The sequence below is a fragment of the Cyprinus carpio genome, chromosome B11 (genome assembly GCF_018340385.1).
Source record: "Cyprinus carpio isolate SPL01 chromosome B11, ASM1834038v1, whole genome shotgun sequence".
NCBI classification, from domain to species: domain Eukaryota; kingdom Metazoa; phylum Chordata; class Actinopteri; order Cypriniformes; family Cyprinidae; genus Cyprinus; species Cyprinus carpio.
In genome coordinates this window covers 3,089,282-3,110,312 of record NC_056607.1, presented here as the reverse complement: position 1 = coordinate 3,110,312, position 21,031 = coordinate 3,089,282, and the positions used below count along the sequence as shown (strand labels likewise).

Here is a 21,031-nt window from a genome sequence, read left to right as displayed (position 1 = left end):
TTTGTATTTACTCGGGTTATCTTTGTGTAATATTAAAATTAGCTTGATCTAAATCATTCAAGTGTGACAAATACGCAAATAATAATAATAATAAAAAAACAGGACGACCATTTTAAAATTATTACTGTACAGTATGCTAATTCATTACTGAACAAAATCATCTTTTGATCGTTCGCCGTGTCTCCTTGCCATTGGTTACAGAACTTCCTCCCACACCCGGACTTGGTGTCGACCTGTTTCCATTTCCACTACTTGCTCGTCCACCCGGCTGTGCATTAGTAGAGTTGCCAGAGCCTTGAGAATTCACCCCATTTCCGTTGGGAGTGTCATTACCTTCAAAGAATAAAAAATGTCTGTGGACCAGTATATTGAAGGAATACATTACATAAATAGTTTTATCAAATAACTAAGAACTCCAAAGGATATATAATTCTTACAAAATATTGGCTAGTGCAGTGTTTCCCAACCACTGTGCAAAATTATCAAAAACTTCCATATCTCTATTATATTTCGTTATTATTATTATTATTTTAAATCAGTGCTGTTGGTCATCGTTATGTCTGTTTGTGGGTTTTACAAATATTTAACAAATGAAAAGCACTCAAAAGAGGTTGTGACTAAACATCGTAACGCCATTGGATCCTCAAATTGTCAGTCAAACCTCATAACTCCTCCCTGCCTCTATTCAGAAGGAAGTGCATCGACAGAAGTCTACTTCTTCATAATGCAAGGGTAAATAAACAACTGATGTTTGAATAAAGTTCAACGTAAGTTCCTTTACTCAAGAAACACTGTCTATAAAGGCTAATGTTTTTGTGTGTTTAAAGAGCAGAGAAGAGTCTTAGCACTCGCTGTCTAGTTGTAGCCAATACACTTATCTACATTTTAAATATCCTGTGCATAGCGGTTTGTTATTTATATTGTGAGATTTTGGCCAAATGTATTAAACAACGAGAGAAACTGAGCACTCCTATAGCTACAGTAAACTTTATAACCTGCAAACTGATGAAAATGTAATGCGAATAATTAACTGCTTCAGACGCAGCCGTTCTAATAATGGACAAAACACAGATCTCTGTCATTCAGTTGTCAAAAACCTTGTTAATGCCATATGAGTATGATTTTCATAAAGTAAGTGCAAGTGTCTGATCATATATAAAGCCAAACTGATGATGCAATGTTTAATTATTTAAAAAAAAAAGAAAATGTTACCCTTTCTGTCTTTTTTTTTTTTTAATGCTTTAGTTGTGTGCCGTGGGATTTTTTTTACATATCAAAAAGGTTGGGAAACACTGGACTAGTGGTTCACTGCAAAAAGCACAGGTTGCACATTAAAATGATACCTGCAGGGGCAGCAGTGCTGCTGTTCATGTTGCTCTGGTCATTCAGTCCCTGACAGGCAACAAGAACAAAGTGAATTATCATGACCAACAGTTAAAAGTTTTTAATAATGAACTGATTAATTATGAAGACAGAAATCCATCTAGACATACCGTTTTATTCATCTGGGCCAAATATTCTGGATTTGGCTCACTAAAGTTTGGCACCTCTGAATACACCATGCAGAATCTAACAAATTGGATACAAAACATTAATTCACTCAAAATAAAATATTTTGGGCAAGATGCAGTTTAATATATATATTTGTCTGTATTTGTAATTACTGATATTATACGTTTTTTAATGCAAAACAATCCATATTGAAATAAATATACTGCCGTGATAACTATACTGACATTTACAAAAAAATAAAAAATGATTAAATAATAACTTCTTAATAATAATAATATAATCAATAATCAACTCACTCTCCAATCTTCTGTAGTTCACCTACCCTTCCAGTGTACAGCGTCAGACAGCCTTTAAAAACGGAGGCATAACTGCGGCAAAATACAAATGTACTGTAAATAGTTCTGTAGACTGCTGTATATCAACACTTTTAGCGATATTTACTATAAAATGATAAAACTGTTCACTATAATCGATTGTTTATATTATAGCAGAATGAATGTGTCTTTTGAGCACAGTCAGCGTATGTTCAAATGGACGTTCAATGTGCATCACTGATCAATCACAGTCTCACCCTTTAGTAAGTTTGATGATGTCACCAGTCTGGATGAGGCCACCCACTTCATCCCAAACCGATATACTGATGCTGCCCGTCTTGTCAGCCACTTTACATGTGCGCACCTCATGACCGTCTTTGGTCTTCGTCACTCGTCCGAATGAGAGAGTTTGAGAGAAGATTCAGATCTTGATTCAGAGTCCAGATGACTACTGTTGAGATTCGACTGTTACTGAATTTATAGCTAAATACAGTAAATGTTTATTGCATTATTTTAGAGTCATGTTTTCATCACCTGTATAATGGTGGTTGTCATAATATTATAATAGGTTAAAAATAGTAATGTGGTATATTAACACTATTTCAGTTAATAAAATATATGATTACTGTAAATTAAGTTCAGTCTTGTTTAGTTTAAGCGGTAAAGTTCAGGCAACCATGTCCGCAGTTAAATTACATGGATTTTTTATTTATACTACATTAATTAATATACAAAAATATATGTTAAAAAGTAACTAAATGTCAATGACAAATGGAGCCAATAACAAAAAGTACAAAAATTCTAAGGATTACCATGGGTGCATGATGAATATGGAAATAATACAACACTAGGGCATATATTAAAATACAAAAAAAGTTTTACAGTGTTTAATGTTGTACTGTAGTACCATCACAGAACTTGTTATTAAGGGAATGAGCTACTATAATGCATTAAGCCATTATTAGATGCACTCCAGTTATTCTCAAAATTCAGTATTGTGGGGTTGCTATTGTTGGTTCCTGTATGATAAAATGCTTTTGGCTTTCCTGATATGTCCGTCGACGGTCACTTTAAATAAAAAGCATGTGCTAAATAATCCAATGTTAATGCAGTTAAATTATCATTATTTTTATTCCATATGTGCATTGTTTTGTTCTTCCACTTCATGTTGGTAATGTGTTGTTAGGACACCTGTTTCCAGCACGATGAAGATGACATTGAGATTCTTGAGTCCAGCTTTAATGTCCTTCACATGAGTCTCTGTGCTCATGATCAGTCTGCTTCTGCCCAAATCCTGCAAAAACTGATACACAACATGTCAGTCCACATCTGATGCATTTACACTCAATATTTCAACATGCAAGACGATACTAATTAAAGATGCATGTATGCAAATCTTTTTTTTTTTTTTTTTTGTCAAACAAACATTAATTTCGCTGTGACCACACATGCACGTGCATCACTGACAGCAGATCAACAATACTACACATTTTCAAAGCAGGTAACTAATGAAAACACCTAACGTTACTGGTTAGCGCTGAGCTATGGCTGCCTTTTCTGTTTTAATAGTAGTCTACTATTTCTCGTCATCTGCAACACGTTGTGTGATTAATCTTGAACAGACTCACTGCTCGTAATCTTGTTTAAGACGCCAAATGTTCTGACAGTTGTCAATCTTCACAGTTAACGTAAGCATTCAACTACCGCTTACAGTTGTTGATGTTTTTTCCCCCTAAAACGTCATGACGCAATGTTTTCCGTGCGTCATGACGTAGTTATGCACACGCATACGACCTGCACAAGTTCAAACCATAGACTGTATAAAAACATATGCATAATTTGAAAGTTTAATGATCTGCAAGAGTTAAATGAAAATGTATAAAATTTATGTGAAAAATATTCAAGTTTTTATAGATACATTTTTAGAGACTTGAGCTGTACGGTCCTTCTTGTGAAATATTTATTATATATGCGTATTAATCCACATTATGATAGATATCTAGACTGCATTTAACTCGTTAAAAGCGTGCATTAATCCCTCAATCATTTGATCCGAGGGAGTTTCTACTTTTTAAGATAATATTAATTAAAATAAGTGTGTTTAGTGTGCGTTTTGAAATGGTTGTTATATGAATGCACACGCTGTCACACCATTAAAAGTCAACTTTAAATTGCTTTTATTAATTTATTTGAAAAACTACTTGTTTTATTTAATTTAGTCCGAAATCTTAGATTTTGTAACGTTTGGCTTAATGCGTTCGTCAGTTGCTTTACATAACACTAATATGTTAATTTATAACGTTATTTGTTTCATTGTTTTGCTCATCTGCTGTGCTTCTACTTTAACTTTCAGCACAGTGTCTATAGCGCATGTAACAGAAATTCACTTGTGGAAATAAAGATGCATTTGTAATCAAAACACCTTCTTTTATTTAACACACCAAATATTAAAGCAGTTTGCCACAAAAAGGTCGTTGTTTAATTTCTTATTTCACATTCATATATTCATTCTCCATCCTTATTTCTCAGGTTGAGTGATTTAGGATAAACAAAATGGCCATAGAATCTGATTTAGAAAATGAGATGAGCCCCGCTGACTTCATTCAGCTGCAGGAGTATACAGAATGTAAGTGTATAAAACTGAGCTGGTATCGGATTGAATCTGTATCGGCAGATACTCAGAATTTTTGGTATCGGATCGGTTCTGAAAAAAATGGTATCATTGCATCCCTAATCAGAAATATCTTAATGTGTGTTCCAAAGATGAATGAAGGTCTTAGGTGTTTGGAACGACATGAGGGTGAGCAATTAATGACAGAATTTTCATTTTTGGGTGAACTATCCCTTTAATAATCACTGAGCAGTCACTAATTTTAGGTTATCACAATCTTAGAAAATTCTGTTATAATCAATGAATCTCTCTACACAGCACAATAGTATTTTATTTACAGTACATGGTGTCTACACTTTGTTTGTTATAATGAGAGGATTAGCTTGCAGAATTGAGGACTGAAGAAAAACTCTGGAGTTTTGAGTAGACATGGATTCTGACTAACTGAAACCCCTCTGAATGGCCTCCAGGTACATCTGTAATTGGCTACAATGTTCAGCCCTGTAAAACACGTTGTTATTAGAAACCTTTGAAGCTAGACAGATAGTGAAGTGGCTGCCTCTTACTTTCATTTGTTTATTTGTTTATTTTGTTATTAAAGATATTAGCTGTTTCCTGCTTCCTTCTTCCCTGAGTCTTAAACTTCAAATCACTCTGTGGCGACCCATTTTTTAAGTCTCGCAACCCACCAGAGGGTCATGACCCAGGGTTTGAAAACCACTGCTCTAAACCACAGCTACGCGCTCCATCATAGACATTCATACTCCAGATTTTATTATTGCTGAATGAAATATACGGGATAAAGTGTATTTCAAGCTGCATTCTGTGAAGTGATTTTTCCTTTAGCTATATGCATTTCCTTATTAACCTAAAATTGATCTCTGTCTGTCTGTAGATCCATATCACACACAAAAATCAGGCTAATATGTTGATGGCTCCTGCTAAATCACTGGGATGCTTCCCCAAGTAAAACTGAAGCTTGAAGATCACAGCTCAGAAGATAAAGGTGATGAGAAATGAGAATATACTTAAGACATTATACCTTTTGTAATTTAACACTGTATATTGTACTATAATAGTAAAGATTTGACTTTTAATAGCCTGTTATACCGTAAGATCTTTTTATTTGTTCATTTTTCTTGCTTTCATTGCACTATACTTTACCATCTGCACATGTAACTTATTAAAAATGAGATACATAAATGATGTATAGTGAACTAATGAATGTTTTCAGACATTTTTTCATCATGTTTGATGTTAGACATTGATAATGTCAGTTCTTCATTATGCTGTCACTTTATTGTTAATAAAAATGAATTGGTAGTTCTTTGTGTAATGTTTGAGTACACATCCTTGTAGCAGTGAAACGGATATACATTTATTAAATAATCATACCGTTTATTTACATTATCCTAAAATATTATGCACCTTTTCTTCACGGAATTGTTTTCTTTCTATAACTCCTGGTGTTTTCAGTGGTGACTGAAATCTCAGTGCATTACTTAAATGTCGTGAAAAATTTGTTTTATGTATTAGCTACTCGCAGCTGCATAATTTGGTATTACTGTGACAGTTGTGAAAAAGATTGTAATTAACATATTTTAAATATGATTCCATTTTTGCTAGAATATTAACGAGGTCATTGACAATCTTCCTGGAGCGTTCAGACAGAGAGTAGTTAATATTCATGAGCTAAGCTTTTTAGGGTTCTTCTAATTGGCTAGCTTTTCAGGGGCGTCTCTCTTCCAGCCAATCAAAAAGGTCTGTTGGGTAAACGTCACGGAGCCTCATTAATATGAGCGATGTTTGGTCACGTGATGGGTCTCACCTGTCATTGCAGAACTCAAATACGGGCGGATCGGAACTGACACCTGCATTAAGGCCAGCATGATATTTTTCAGCATGCTGTGTTAATTTCTAAGGGATCACTCTTGTTTTTATTTATTTTTTTGCGTCTTATTCTTAATCGACTCGTTATTAACACTAACAGGAGATTAGAGGTATTTTCTCTTGCTGAAGGTATGGGTGCTGTGTCGGGGACCCTGGCTAGTTGGGTGAGTCGGTTTGCATTTTTATGTATAAATTCACATTTTGTTCAGAGTGTAATATAATGAAACTTTTCAAATTAAAGAAATTTGATTCATGTGTAATGAAAGCAGGACAGGTCAAGAAAATCACCTGTTACTTACGCTCCCGCTTAACTGGATTATATTGTTTCCTCTGACAGTCAGCAGCGGGGCAGTTCAGTTACGTCACGTCAATTACGTGTACAGGGTATATCAAAAAGGTTTATAATATAATACAATAATATAATAAAGATGAGTAATTGAGAATAATATTAACAACAGATGAAATCTACAGAATAATATTAAACAGGTAAAGTCTTGAGATTTTTATTAAACACATGTATTCTACATAATATAGCCTACTTTGATTTTACACACTTATTGTGGTGGTTCTCCATCCTGCTCTGTAGTATTTCAGCACTGCACACAGTGGATGAAGTGAGTGTGTCAGACAAGAGACAGACGAGCACGACCTTGACAGTGGCTATTCTTCAAAATATATTATTAAGCGTTCGAGTTACACATTTTCTACATTTTATTACTCTGTATATAACACAAGTAGGCTATATAAATAATATTCTGTAGATTATTAAACATGTATTAGAGATCATTTTTAATTTCTGGTGTATTCTAGTGTTGGCCATAATAACATCAAGCACGTGGTTTAGCTGCATGCGTTGTGAACATCTCTTCTCAAGGTGACAGTATTAAGTTGTTTACAACAGACTGAGCTCAGATCATCTGCTTTAAACCTTAGTGTCTACTTCATAAACAGTCTCTTTGTCTGTTAGACCTGCTGCTGCTGGAGATTAACATTAACATCTGTCAATGCCGAATCCTGTGTGCACCCTTCAACCAATACTCGGTTGAAGCACTTTTTGCTTTTAATACAGCAAAAAGTATTTTTGCATAAGAGCCTGTCATCTTGATTTGTCTTTTTAAAGTCATTCTTCTTTATAAAAGCGCTCCAGATTGAAATGTTTTTTTTTTCTTCTTCTTTTTTTCCTTAAGGTTTCTTGCCTTTGCAACCATGCAGCATGTTTTAGGTGCAGATGCTGCCCACAGATCAAGAAGTCTATTGTAACCCGAATCATGTATGCCTTCATCCTTTTGCTTGGTACCATCATTGCCTGTGTCATGTTGTCACCTGGTGTTGAACAACAGCTTAATAGAGTAAGAATGAATTATTTTGAAGCATAAGTAGAGTTAGAAATAATCCAATAACTCAAGTAATGTAGACCAAATGGGGTTTTTACATTGTTGAAATGATTAGATTTTTGTCTCTGATGCTCTGATAAAATACTGTTTGTAGTTCATTTTTTTTGTTTAGCATCATGCTGAAAGGATTTGAATCTCTTCATTCTTAGATCCCTGGCTTCTGCAGTGGAGGAGCAGGATCCAGTATACCAGGAATTGAGGCTAATGTTCAGTGTGAGATTTTTCTCGGCTATAAGGCTGTGTACCGGGTTTGCTGTGGCATGAGTTTGTTCTTTCTGGCGTTCTCCCTGCTTACGATCAATGTGAAGAACAGCCGAGATCCCAGAGCTGCTATCCACAACAGGTTAGTCCATTAAGATGATGTGGACCCATTTTCTGCTCAAAATCAAGCTGTCGATTACTTGATTCCAAACTAGAAATTCTTCTTGTTGATTTGATTTACAATACATATGATCTGTTTCTTGCTAAACCACAGTGAGACATCTCTATATTTCATTAGGTTCTGGATTTTCAAGATTGCAGCCATGGTTGCTGTCACTGTTGGTGCCTTCTATATTCCAGAGGGGCCTTTTACCCGAAGTAAGAATTGAATTCATTTTATAAATCTGATCTGATTGGTTGGCAATTATGCAAAGCTATATTTAATGTTTTTGTTATTGTTTTTGATATAAATGTCATGAAGTTGATATCTGTCATTAAATTATATTAGATATCACTGCAGTAGGAGATACTATATTAGAAGTCACTCTTGTTTCTGTGATAGTCTTATGCTCTGCAAAGAATATTTTTTTCAGGCGAATCTTTGCCAATTATGAGACTACCTGTTAATAATAAGGTTAAAGTGTTTGCGGAAATTGCTTATTTTGCAGCTGACCCTTTGCTAAGTCTCAGCTTGAAGCAGTAGTGTATTTTGTTCATTTTTTTAAAATAAACTTTAGAAAGTTAATAGAAAACATTGCAAAATTAATATTTGAGTGGTTTAATCCAAGGCTTCTTAAGAGAAACAGTCGCTTTATATGATGCATTTACCATATGTGTGTTAATAATCATTTAATAATATCAAAAAAATAACTACCTTCATAAAAAAAAACGAAGTATCCTCAGACAAAATAATACTTTCTTTTACTATGTCTTTTCATACTTTTGTAAGAATGATAAATTTTGGTTGCATGGATTTTCAGTGGATGGACTACACTGAGTTCTGAAGATGAACATAAGTCAGTTATACTAGGTGAGAAAATGAAGACACATTTTTCATTTTGGGTGAACTATCCTTTCAAAAGTGTAACTATCATAGCACAACCCTTGCCATCCCATAATACTGTCATTTTGTTGACTTTTCTAGTGTAAGAATATGAAAGTCCTGTGTGTTTAAATCATTGCATGCTGTCAATTAAAATATATGTCAGCCCTCATTACTAAATACACATGAATAGCAACAGTAAAGACATAAATTGTTCTAAGATAAATTATTGCTACAAAACATTCAAATATTGATTTAGGTTATGACGAGGTGTGCAGATAACTAGTAGGTAGTAGTATATTATGGTAACTAAAGAGTTCAGAGTATAGTGAGTGTTATGAATGTTTTTGGACCAGATCTGTTCACTTTACTCTTTTCACTGTGATAAGCGTCTTAATGAGGTTAGTGCGAGGCTCAGCGATGGGTCAGTTCTTCACAAATTACACACCGCAGCAGTAAGCAACTAAGAACCATTCAAACTATTTTTACTTAACTATTTCTGAGCAGTTTGTACTTGCAGAGGATTTTTATTTTTATTCTGTTTATTATTTATAATGTAATAACTTTTTAAGCATTGCTTGTGCATCAGCTCTAGGGGCATTGTTTTTTGTCGTTTAGTTCAGTTCAGTGGGTAAAGGAAAAACCAACTGATTTTTGCAAGTTTTTGGTATGTTCTTCATTCTTTATGCCCAGCTCAATTTTTGCTTGCAAGAAATCTAAGTTAATTTATGTCTTTTTCTTTAGTGTGGTTTGTTGTGGGAAGCTGTGGAGCATTTTGCTTTATTCTGATTCAGCTGGTTTTGCTTATTGACTTTGCCCACTCGTGGAACGAATCCTGGGTTGATAAAATGGAAAAAGAAAACAGAAAGAGGTGGTATATAGGTAGGTAAACATGTTACGTGCGTAAAGTAGTTTGTTATAATTGGTGTTGTCAAACGATTAATCGCGATTAATCACATCAAAAATAAAAGTTTTTATTTACATAATATATCTGTGTGTACTGTGTATATTTATTATGTATATATGAATACACACACGTATAGCATATATTTTTAAAATATTTACATATATTTAAATTCATATAATTTATATTATATATAAATATGTTTAATATATAAACATAACATTTTTCTTAAATATATACATGCATTGGTGTGTATTTTATCTACCTAGTAAATATGCACAGTACACACACACATACTATATGTGAACAAAAACTTTTATTTTGGATGCGATTAATCGTGATTGACAGCACTAGTTATAATATGTGTTGAGTAATTTAATGCTCCTTCTTTCTAGCCTTGCTGTCGGTAACAGGAGTGAACTATATTCTGTCCTTCACGGCTGCAGTTCTCTGCTATAACATCTACGCTCAGCCAGAAGGATGCATGCTTAACAAGTTCTTCATCTGCTTCAACATGTTATTATGTGTCATAGCTTCTGCTCTGTCTGTACTGCCCAGAATTCAGGTATTTACAGTTACATTTTTTTTTTTTTTTTTTTTTACAAAGCCAAGGGATCAAGCATTTTATCTAAGACATTTGCTAGTCTGTACCTGCCATACAGTATAAGCCACACAGTTTTCATCTGTATTTCATTGGTAGTGTTAGTTAATCAGTTATGGTCCTTTTGTGATTTGTAGTCCAGTGAAATGAGACTGTGTATAATTCTAGGAATACCAGCCCAGATCTGGACTTCTTCAGTCATCCATTATGACTTTGTACACCATGTACCTCACCTGGTCAGCCATGACCAATGAGCCAGGTTAGCAGCTTCACAAAGGTTTTTATTCATTTAATCTTGTCTTCTTTCTTAGCTAAATTAGACCATGTGACTTAGTTGAAATTCAGAATGTTTGACCTTGCGGCTTCCAATAAGCTCGGAAAAACTTGTTTCAGAAATTCTTAATTGATACATTTGCTTAATTTCCAGATCTGTTGTTTTGTTTGTGTCCATCCCTCATCTCCAGACCGCACATGCAACCCGAGACTGATCAGCATCTTCCAGCAGATCACGTCCTCCACAGTCGCGCCACTGGAGATCGAGAACCAGACGGCCATCATCATTGTGGACACAGAGGAAACTGTGCCATCTGCCCCGTATTTGCAGTGGTGGGACGCTCAAAGCATCGTCGGATTGGCCATTTTTGTTCTCTGCATTTTGTATTCAAGGTACAGTATAGTGTTTTACTGTGATATATACAGTTGTTGTCTGGCACTCTTGCAATTTCACATTTTCTCTTATGGCCGCTGACAGTGAGGTTAGCTACTGCGCGACGGGCCTCAAACTTCATGATAACATTATGTATGGTGGAAACAGCAGCATCAAGGTCTTTGGAGATGTGCTTGTAGCCTTGAGATTGTCCATGCTTGGCTATGATCTTGTGCCTCTTTCTTTTGTCTGTTCTTGTTGTGGTTAAAACAGTGACACAAAACAGGAAAAGTGTATATATATGTATATAAAAAAAAATATATATGTATATATATATATATATATATATATCAGTGTGTATATATATATATATATATATATATCAGATATATATATATATATATATATATGCTTCAAATCAAATTATTGGAAACTACTTCCAGAGGGTGCCAATAATGTTTGGTTTCAGTCATTCATTCATTGATTCATTCATTCATTCAGCTACACAATAAAAACAGACATGTGGCTGCCAGAAAATGTTTTAATTTCAACAGTTTTCTGGAGTAAATTGTGGATTATTTGAAAAAAAAAAAAAAGTGCAAAGGACCCACTACTATTTAAAACCGCCAGTAAAAACTCTGGACATATTTGATTAAATGTACATTATTTACTTATTTACCTTTACCATATACCTTTTTTAATGGATAAGTTGGACCAAATTACCAATTTGTAAAGCATACATGGGAATGTGTCCAAGCTTTTGACTGGTAGTTTTAATAGATTAATAAACATTCTTGAAGACATTATATTGAACACAAGTATCCAGATGGGACATACTGAAGTTCTAATGCTTATGCCATAAAGAGCTTCATTTTTTTTTCCTCACAGTATACGCTCTTCCAATACCAGTCAAGTTAATAAACTAACCTTAGCAGCTAAAGATACCACAGTCGTGGATGAAAGCTGCACAGTAAGTCTTGAGATAGCAGAAGAGGTCAAAACACCAATTGTGGAGGACAACGAAAGAGACACTGTTCAGTACAGCTACGCTTTCTTTCACTTCATGCTGTTCCTGGCATCTCTTTACATCATGATGACTCTCACCAACTGGTACAGGTGTGTGCATCTCCCAGTGATCACTAAAGTATGAAGTAGAATTTTTTAACATTTGAATAGAAAAATAGAAACACGCTACAGCAGGCACTGTGTATTATTATATGCAAAATGATAACATTAATTTTTATTGTCAAACCAGTCCTGATGCAGACTACAGTGCCATGACGAGCAAGTGGCCGGCAGTGTGGGTGAAAATCTCCTCCAGCTGGGTCTGTCTCTCATTATACAGCTGGAGTCTGGTCGCTCCTATGATCCTCACCAACAGAGACTTCACCTAGATGCATTTCTGCAGAAAACCTTTAAAAATAAAGGTTCTTCTATTTCGTTGCTTTTTTCAGACTTTTTTCAGAGCCTTGATGCTATTATAAAAATACTGTTTGGTTTCTGTTCCTATTTATTGGAGTTTTAATGTCTTTATGGATTTTATTTTTGGACCATTTTGCCTAATAACCTCAGCATGTGTTTGGATGTTCTCTGTGCCATCAGCTGGAATGACAATGTATATTATATTTCCTCCATGTCTGCTTACTGCTTTAGATAAACCTTTTTTTATTATGGTGTGTTTGTACTTTTGATTTATGCTGAAAAAGTGTTTTATCTCTGTTGGTCAGGCAAAATGTACCGATCTTTAAATTTTTTGTATCTTTACTGTGTTTTGTATAAAAAAATGCTCTATTTTCGTCATAAAATCAGAAGTACAGTGACAAAAAAAAGACAAAAAACAAAACATTACTTCTGATCAAGGATGCAAATATATTTTGGTTAATTATCAAATATGTTGTATTTTTGTACAACCAGGAAAATTCTTGTACTATATGTACAATGAATGAATTAACATTATTATATTTAACTTTTTATTTTTATTTGGAGATCACTTAAAATGAAAATAAATGATCATGAACACTATTATAATTGCATGTATTTGTCATTGATTTTATACCATCACAGCAGCTCTACCGTCATGTTTCAACCTGCTGTACAGACTACAACTCGTCCTTCTCACTGAATGCTGGTATGACGTTCCCTGATTTTCAAGCAGAAGGATGCAATGCAATGTCTGTTGCAATTTCTTTGAATAATATTTATCCTCAATTCAGACTTGTGAGTTTATGTTGATGATGAGGCTGCATGACAAGAACTCGACTGAACCTGGTTTCTGCATCTCCATCTTTTCTCACTATTCTTTATACAACCTGTGTTATAAAGCACTACTGTATACAAATGATGCTAATCTGACTTGACCACCATCAGTCATGATTGTCCAGAATCTGTATATTACTGATTTAAATGCACATTACAAAAGCAAACTTGAATGCACTTTTTTAATGGTTTCATTCGCAGGCCTTTGAAGCACACTGAACATGGTGAGTTGCATGTTTTTAGTAGCCCAAAAAATTCCACTGACATTTTTTGCCAATTAGTATTAATTATATTGAACTATAGATGAAACAGTACAGTATGAAAAAAAAAATTACTCTTTGACCAACATTCATTAAAAATTGATCAGGTGGGCCAGACATCAGCTGGTATCTCTTATGCACCCACAGTGAACTGGAGAATCTGAGATTGAACCATTCATTACGTTATGTTCAGTGCATCAAAAAACCCTACACATTCATGTACTAAAAAGATGACTACATTTCCAACATCAAACTACAGCTCTAAGCTTGTAGCAAATCTTGTGTGAAACCATTTCAATGCCAGAATACATGCTGTACTGCACTTCATCCCACCATACTCCTCTTCCGTCCTCTCAATCGAACTTCATCCAGTTTCTTGATGACCGCAGGTGACTTTTTGGATGAAGCAGTGTAACTTTTCAAAAGTCTCTCAAACAAAGTCTCAGTTTTGGGATGAGTGCTGAGAAAAGCTTTCTCCAACACGTACAGATCAACTCCTTTATCTTCCGGTAGAGCAGAAATATAACTCAACCCAAAGTCAATCAGAACCAGCTTCATGTTCTGGTCTTCAGCTCCACTGACCAGAAGCATGTTGGAGGTGGTGAGATCACCATGGATGACATCTTCATCATGCATCTGAGCCAGGGTTTCACCAATCTTGTCTGCTAGAGTCTGGAGATCCTGTGGGTTTTGTTCTGATGCTTGAGCCGATGCTATGTGGTCTTTTACTGTCACTGAGTGAATAATATCCTCCAAGAAAATGCAATGAGTGGTGTAGTCAACAAAGTAAACAACGGGTGCGTTGATACCTGGGACAAAGGAAACAAAGAATTCAATCATATAGAGTAGATGTTAATTACATTTAAATTTGTTCGTTTAGCAGTTTAATAACCTTAACATTTATGTTTGCACTCATATGCAGTGTGATGGAAAAAAGGTAATTTGTCACCCGGCAGGACCCTTTAAAATCACCTACGAGGCAAATAAGTGTTTAAGAATATTCTTATTGAAGCCTCAAAAGGATAGTTCACCTCAAAATGAAAATTCTGTCATAATCTTCTCACCCTGAAGTTGTTCCAAACCTGTTTTTTTCTGATGAACACAAAATGTATTTTAAAGAATGTTGGTAACCAAAAAGTTGACGGTAGCCAATAGAAATTGATTTCCACAGTATTTTTTCGTTTTTTATTTTATTTTTATTTTTTTATTTTGTGTTCAACAGCTAAAATTCATGCAGGTTTGGAACTTAAGGTTAAGTAAATAATGACTATTTTCATTTCCAAATACTAATATTTTAACTTTTATTGTGGTTAAGGTTAGGTTGTTCTTTCTTGAGCTTATTATTTAAATACTGTGCAGTCTTTGATTAGTCAAATATATTTGCTTCAAACAATAATAAAGTTATCCCAAAGTATAAATTAAAGCTCTGGATGCTGCCCTACAAATTTAGAATTTCAAATAAATTCAGAGTGATTCATTTGGAGATTTTAAAAAACATTTACAAATATTCCGCTCCTAAATTTTAGGCTATAAGTTAAAGGCTGTAAGAGGAAAACTATGATAGCGACGAGTAAGTTGCATTGATCATCTTTATTTACTTTTATTGAGACTGCACGGTTAAACCTATTCTTGTTGTCGTGAATATGTGTGCATATGCTGTCGAAGCTGACTGAAATAAGAGATATATGACAGGATCTGGTGTTGTTGTGCACTGACCTGCTCTCCTGCATCGCAGTATGGATCGCACCTCCTGTGTGGTTCTGCGGCGCGTCAGTTTCTCGTCGACTTCAGGGTGGCGATATAATTTTGGGAATCTCTCTTTAATAATCACGGACCGACCCAAAAACTTACCTCGATATACACGGGCTTCAGCGCCCTGTTTAATCATCTGTGCCTCCTTTAAATAGGACGGTACACTCGCTTTTACTGAGTCTGAGTGGGCCATGTTCCAACGTGACCTTGTGACATACGGCCATGAGCTCTCTGCTTCCGGGGAATTAAATAATGCTTCTTCTTTTATTAGATACACAAGCGCATACCGCCACCTACCGTTCTGACTTAGCCCTACTCATAATCGTTTTTATTCACTTGCTGTGTTTCCCCACGTTAGTATCGTTAGTATATTCATTGTCCAACAACCTTTAAAAAGATTGTTGATATAAACACTAATTTATCACCCAAACTCCCATTAGATATGGTGCATTTGTTACCCCAGATAATAATCAGTCTTCTCTGTCTTCCAAATGCTGTAGTGTTACACTATGATGGCACAGATGTTTAGCCATTTAGAATTTTTGCAGCGTAGTGTCCTAATCACTGATCTATAATATAGAACATATATAGATCAGTGGTCCTAATCTAAGCTATTCGAATATTTGAATTGTGGAATAAATAGCCTACACAATCTATTTCAGAAGCAGGATAGAGGCATTCGCACAAACCTTTCAGTATCTACATAAATATATGTATGATATTGGCTTTTTGTGTCAACTGTCAAGATATTATCATCAGTCTTCGATCTTCTTCGATCAGACCAAAATCCAATAAACAGTACGCTGGTGTTTCACAGTCTCCTTAAATCATGACATGCTGTCTGTCTGATTTTCTGGTGAAACTAAAACAAAGATTGAAAACAAATTAAGATAGCACCGTTATTTATTGAATTAATTATTAATTAGTTTGATATTTACTATATCCCCTGCTGAAAAAAAAAAAAAAAAAAAAAAAAAAAAAAACATTAGAACCATCACAGAAATTTCTAATGGCCTACTAAAAATAGTCCCTCCATTACAAACATTACAAACCATCAACTTCTGGGGTCATATTCCATTATTGGCCACAAATAGAAGGTGACCAATTAGGCAGTTAGGCAAGTCTCATTATAACCAGTAACACCATTACAAATTTTGTGATAGTGTGTTTTTTTTTTTTTTTTTGCAGGGTTATTATATTATTTTATATTTATATGTGATTTTTAAGACTCCAGGGAACTTTGCCAAAAAAAGAAAAACGCACTCAAGTGATCTGCTCACTGATCTATATATGATATATTATAGATCAGTGGATCTGCTCTAATGAAACCAATAGCGCCAACGCCGGAGTTGTCATGGTGACAGCGTTCCGAATGAAGCGGACAGTTCCGGTGATTAGGACGACTAGACAACTAAAGAACAGATTGTCCCTTTAAACTCGCAGTTCCCATTCGCTATGTTTATGTTTTTGTTTTGGAAAATGATAATGTTCCCGGACGAGACAGACTTGTTGCGTATTTGATGAGCCAGCGTCTGTAAATTCTGTTAAAAATGGTTTAGTGTCAGACCTGTTCGATGCTTATTTGTGTTTTAGCATGTCATTTTTAAGAAAAATACAAAACGAAGTATTGTAATTGATTGTTTGTAGCCCGTTATAGAAATAGTTATGGTGATGTTGTTGTATATGGCTAGACATCTAGAACAACATGTATAATTATTTATTATTATAATATGCAGTTCATAGTTTATGGCCTTATGTATGTTTTCTGTTTCTTGCATACAAGATAACCTTCTGAAATATGACTTTTCTACTTTTGAACCATTTGTATAGTTTTAAGTTGACGAGTGTTCTGAAAATCTGAGATATCTATCAGGATGATCTACCCTCACTATATGAGGAGTGAAGTTAGGGTTGTAGGTTAGTCCAGCCTCGTAAAAATACGCTACCCATGGTGGCAGCACATCCCGTCGCCCAAGGAGATGTGCTTCTTACATTTTTAACACATTTATCGGATGGTAGTACATGTTGTAATTTTATACACAACCTTTTTAACCTGCTCTGGATCCTGAGCAGATCAGAACACAAAGAAAAGTTCTGGTTCACCGTATACTCTTATTAAAAATAAAGGTTCAAAAGGGGGGTTTTGCAGCAATGCAATAGAAGAACCGTTTGGGTTCCACAAAGAACCTTTCTGTTAGCAGTTCTTAAAAGAACCATTTTTAGTGTGAATAGTATTTCAGAAAATCTGAAGAACCTTTTGTGCAGTGAAGGTTCCATGGATGTTAAAGGTTCTTCATGGAATCATCGATTCTAATAAGGAACCTTTATTTTTTAAGAGCATGTGAGCAGGCCATCCCAGCTGCAAAGTTATCTTCTGTGTTATTTGTGTGCTACTTTCTCTTTTCTAGGTCGCTCTGTCCTGGTGCTCACTATCACTGTGTCCACTCTTGGTTGGCCTAGTGTTCGGCTATGAGCTCGGAATAATATCCGGCGCTCTGCCGCAGCTTCAAGCTCAGTTCTATCTGGGTTGTGTCCAGCAGGAAGCCGTGGTTAACGCTCTTCTGATCGGATCATTGTCAGCATCTGTGATTGGTGGCTGGCTGATAGATAGTAATCTGCTCATCCTGGGAGGCACCATTATCCTAACCAAAAGCATCTCTTTTTTGGCACTGGTGGTTTGTAGAGCCATCATTGGTTTTGCAATGAGCATTTCTTCCATGAGCTGCTGCATCTTTGTCTCTGAGATGGTTGCTACCGAACGCAGAGGGTTGATGGTTACCCTGTACGAAGTTGGAATTACAGTTGGGATCTTGTTGGCCTATGCACTCAACTATGTTTTCTCTGGTGTTCAAGCAGGATGGAGGTACATGTTTGGACTTGCTATTATACCATCTCTCATGCAGTTGGTGTCCATTGGGTTTTTACCTCAGACATCCGGTACCTCTGAAAGCCTAGTAACAGAGGACGATAGCCAGCAATCTGATAGATCAGCAGGGGAAATGTTGAATCCGCACACAACAGAACAAGTTAAATATAGTGTCTTTGACCTTTTCAAACCCAAAGACAACATGTGCAGAAGAACCGCCATTGGTCTTGGGCTGGTGCTCAGTCAACAATTCAAAGGTCAGCCCAATGTCCTCTTCTACGCTTCCACCATCCTTTTCTCTGTGGGATTTCAGAGCAACGCGTCTGCAGTTCTTGCGTCGGTGGGTCTGGGTATAGTCATTGCTACTTTGTTGGCAATGGTATGTTCAGACAAGGTTGGTCGAAGATCCCTTCTGATTGGGGGATGCACAGTGCTGGCTATAGGATTGATACTTACTGGTGTCTTGTGTGGACAGACTGTGATTGATACAACAAAACAGTGCACTTCATTAGAACCACATTCAAATTTGACCACACCACGTGGTCAAATTACTCCACACCAGCTGGAATGATCAAGAAATTCAAATATTTCATCACCAAGTGGTCAATCAAAGTCCTCCATCTGCATGATGACAGTTGTGAGTGCCTTCTCAGTCAGCTTTGGACCGAGTAAGTTTTCTTAGAGTAGTACCATACGTTTACTCTACGTTAAAAATGAAGCATCACTGGCAGGACCATGCTACACAACAGCTAGTGCCAACTGCATGAAACTGCATATTTGGTTCAGAGTGACATGGCTTGAGCTAAGTGAGATATTTCCAAAGGAAGTTAGGGGAAGAGCCTTCATTATCAACTGCTTCAATGTGGGGGCCAACCTCATAGTTACCTTTTCTTTCTTGAGTATAACAGGTATGCACAACAACCACGGCCACACACAAAGTCAGTCGTCACTATATATTATATCTCAATAACATTTTTCATTCTTCTCAGATGTGATAGGTCTATCTGAAATATTCTTTGTGTATGGAGTTATCAGAGTGGCAGCAGCTGTGTTCATCTTCCTTGTACTACCAGAAACCAAAGGAAGATCTCTTCATAAAATTAACAGAGAACTCTCTCAGACACGGTACGAGAACATAAGGGCCTTTCGCACCGTGGGAACCTTTTGATAGTACCAAAACTAATTGTGGAAATACCCACTTTTTGGCATTTTCGCACCACCGGAAGTGGGTACGATTTTAGTACCGGACTGCCTTTTTTCGAGAACCCAATTAGCTCCTACTCCGGAGCAGGGTCTAACCTGTACAAGTGGTACTACCCGTGATGCAAGTATACATTGATTGTCCAGATGGGTACGAAAACGCCCTCACCCGCCATGACTTAAAACGCAGTGTAAACATACTGTAAACATTGTGTCAACTTATTTCGCAGGCACTTGTAGCAAATGTAGCACTGACAGCTGTCATTGGAGATTCTTAGTCTTCCTTTTTGTTCTTTTAATCGATTTACATATACATAGACATTCTATGTCCATTATTGTGAAACCAGCGAGACACAACAAAAACTCAGCTCCAATCACAGCGTCCTCCATCCTCCTGTTGTTAATGTTGTTCTTCTATGTTTTCGTTGTTTTTGTTGTTGAACGCCGCGCACAAATGATGTTGCTGTCGACTGGCTTACATCACTTCCTAGTACACACTGTCGGTGGGAATGCAACCCTTTAAATGGTACTGGGAAATAGTTCGCGCAAAATAGTCCCAGTATAGTACTGTACATTTAGTTTCGGAACTAAAGCGGAGCGAAAGGCCCTATATTCACTGTTGTGACCAGAAAAACGTTTTTCCTTTGGAGTAAAGCAATTTGGACAGAATGAACTGGAATAGTAATGGACTCTAACTTGTGCTTGATGCAATTCAGCAATATCTGACAACATCCAATCAATGCATTAATCAAAATCTGTTCTTTCTTTTAGATTTATTCACAGAGAGGAATTCTGCAATATTTTCCAAAGAAGGCATTTCTCCCCAGGGTATCAGAGAGTTAACTTGACAAGCACAACAACATGACATGAAGCAGAAAGTTATGAAATCCCTTGCTGACCATCAGTGCAGATCAATCTGTTCACTGGATCATTTTTTTCAATGTTTTAATGATAATGTCTATCTATTTTTTTACTGACTCACATGGTTGGTTCACATGCATGTGATATTTACTAGTGATAAATCTTTATGAAATCATGAAATACTTTTATAATTATGATTTGGAATAAGTATACATTACACCTACTTGACTTATTTTATTTGCAGTGTGTGACAAAATCTGTGTGTCAGAGCACATTAAAAATGTACAGTTTAAACATTGTTTAAATGATGTGTGAAGAGCTGTGGAATTGATATAGAGAGATGTTAGAAATGTCTTACATTTTTCATGTAGATTTTTTTAATAAATGAAATTTCTGGAATTGATATGTACTTCTATGCAGCTCAATGAAGAAGAAAAAATTGTGCACTGTAGTGGAAAAGTAGGGCACAGTGCAAAATAAAACCTCTTTCTTATTAAATACAACATATTATAAACACTATCACTGCTTTGCATGAATTTTAAAATAGTCAATGAAACCATTTAACATTTATATGCTGGCACTTTTTTTTGCGTTCAGGATATATATTATCTCAGTTCAAGCATTCCCTGGGAACTGAACTGTTTGAGCTACGTGATTGCCCACTTCAGTGCTCTAATTTGTACAGGTACAAAGTATGATATTTAAATCTTAAAAATAAATT

At 35.7% G+C, this 21,031-nt stretch overlaps 3 protein-coding genes and 1 pseudogene across 4 annotated transcripts; 2 read left to right on the top strand and 2 right to left on the bottom strand.

Moving 5' to 3' along the window:
• Positions 1-3,595, bottom strand: LOC109082270 (SOSS complex subunit B1-A-like). Its single transcript, XM_042733599.1, has 7 exons — positions 3,455-3,595; positions 3,019-3,129; positions 2,084-2,223; positions 1,809-1,880; positions 1,494-1,569; positions 1,344-1,392; positions 1-333 (listed from the first exon to the last, which is right to left on the bottom strand). The coding sequence occupies exons 2-7, from the start codon at positions 3,094-3,096 to the stop codon at positions 158-160; spliced, it is 591 nt and encodes a 196-aa protein (XP_042589533.1). The 5' UTR covers positions 3,097-3,129; positions 3,455-3,595; the 3' UTR covers positions 1-157.
• A 2,559-nt stretch (positions 3,596-6,154) lies between these two features.
• si:ch73-267c23.10 (serine incorporator 1) lies at positions 6,155-13,264 on the top strand. 2 transcript variants are annotated; one of them, XM_042733598.1, is made up of 11 exons: positions 6,155-6,491; positions 7,515-7,676; positions 7,871-8,064; positions 8,221-8,300; positions 9,709-9,846; positions 10,264-10,433; positions 10,638-10,728; positions 10,934-11,135; positions 12,004-12,231; positions 12,371-12,542; positions 13,180-13,264. In XM_042733598.1, exons 1-10 carry the CDS (start codon positions 6,459-6,461, stop codon positions 12,507-12,509), a joined length of 1,437 nt encoding a protein of 478 aa, XP_042589532.1. In that variant the 5' UTR covers positions 6,155-6,458; the 3' UTR covers positions 12,510-12,542; positions 13,180-13,264. The 2 variants fall into 2 exon arrangements, with proteins under 2 accessions (XP_042589532.1, XP_018952704.1); XM_019097159.2 differs by lacking the exon at positions 13,180-13,264 and having other exon boundaries at positions 12,371-12,858.
• A 275-nt stretch (positions 13,265-13,539) lies between these two features.
• tp53rk (TP53 regulating kinase) lies at positions 13,540-15,634 on the bottom strand. Its single transcript, XM_019097160.2, has 2 exons — positions 15,348-15,634; positions 13,540-14,440 (listed from the first exon to the last, which is right to left on the bottom strand). Exons 1-2 carry the CDS (start codon positions 15,574-15,576, stop codon positions 13,956-13,958), a joined length of 714 nt encoding a protein of 237 aa, XP_018952705.1. The 5' UTR covers positions 15,577-15,634; the 3' UTR covers positions 13,540-13,955.
• A 1,697-nt stretch (positions 15,635-17,331) lies between these two features.
• LOC109082267 lies at positions 17,332-20,936 on the top strand (annotated as a pseudogene).
• The last annotated feature ends 95 nt before the right edge of the window (positions 20,937-21,031 follow it).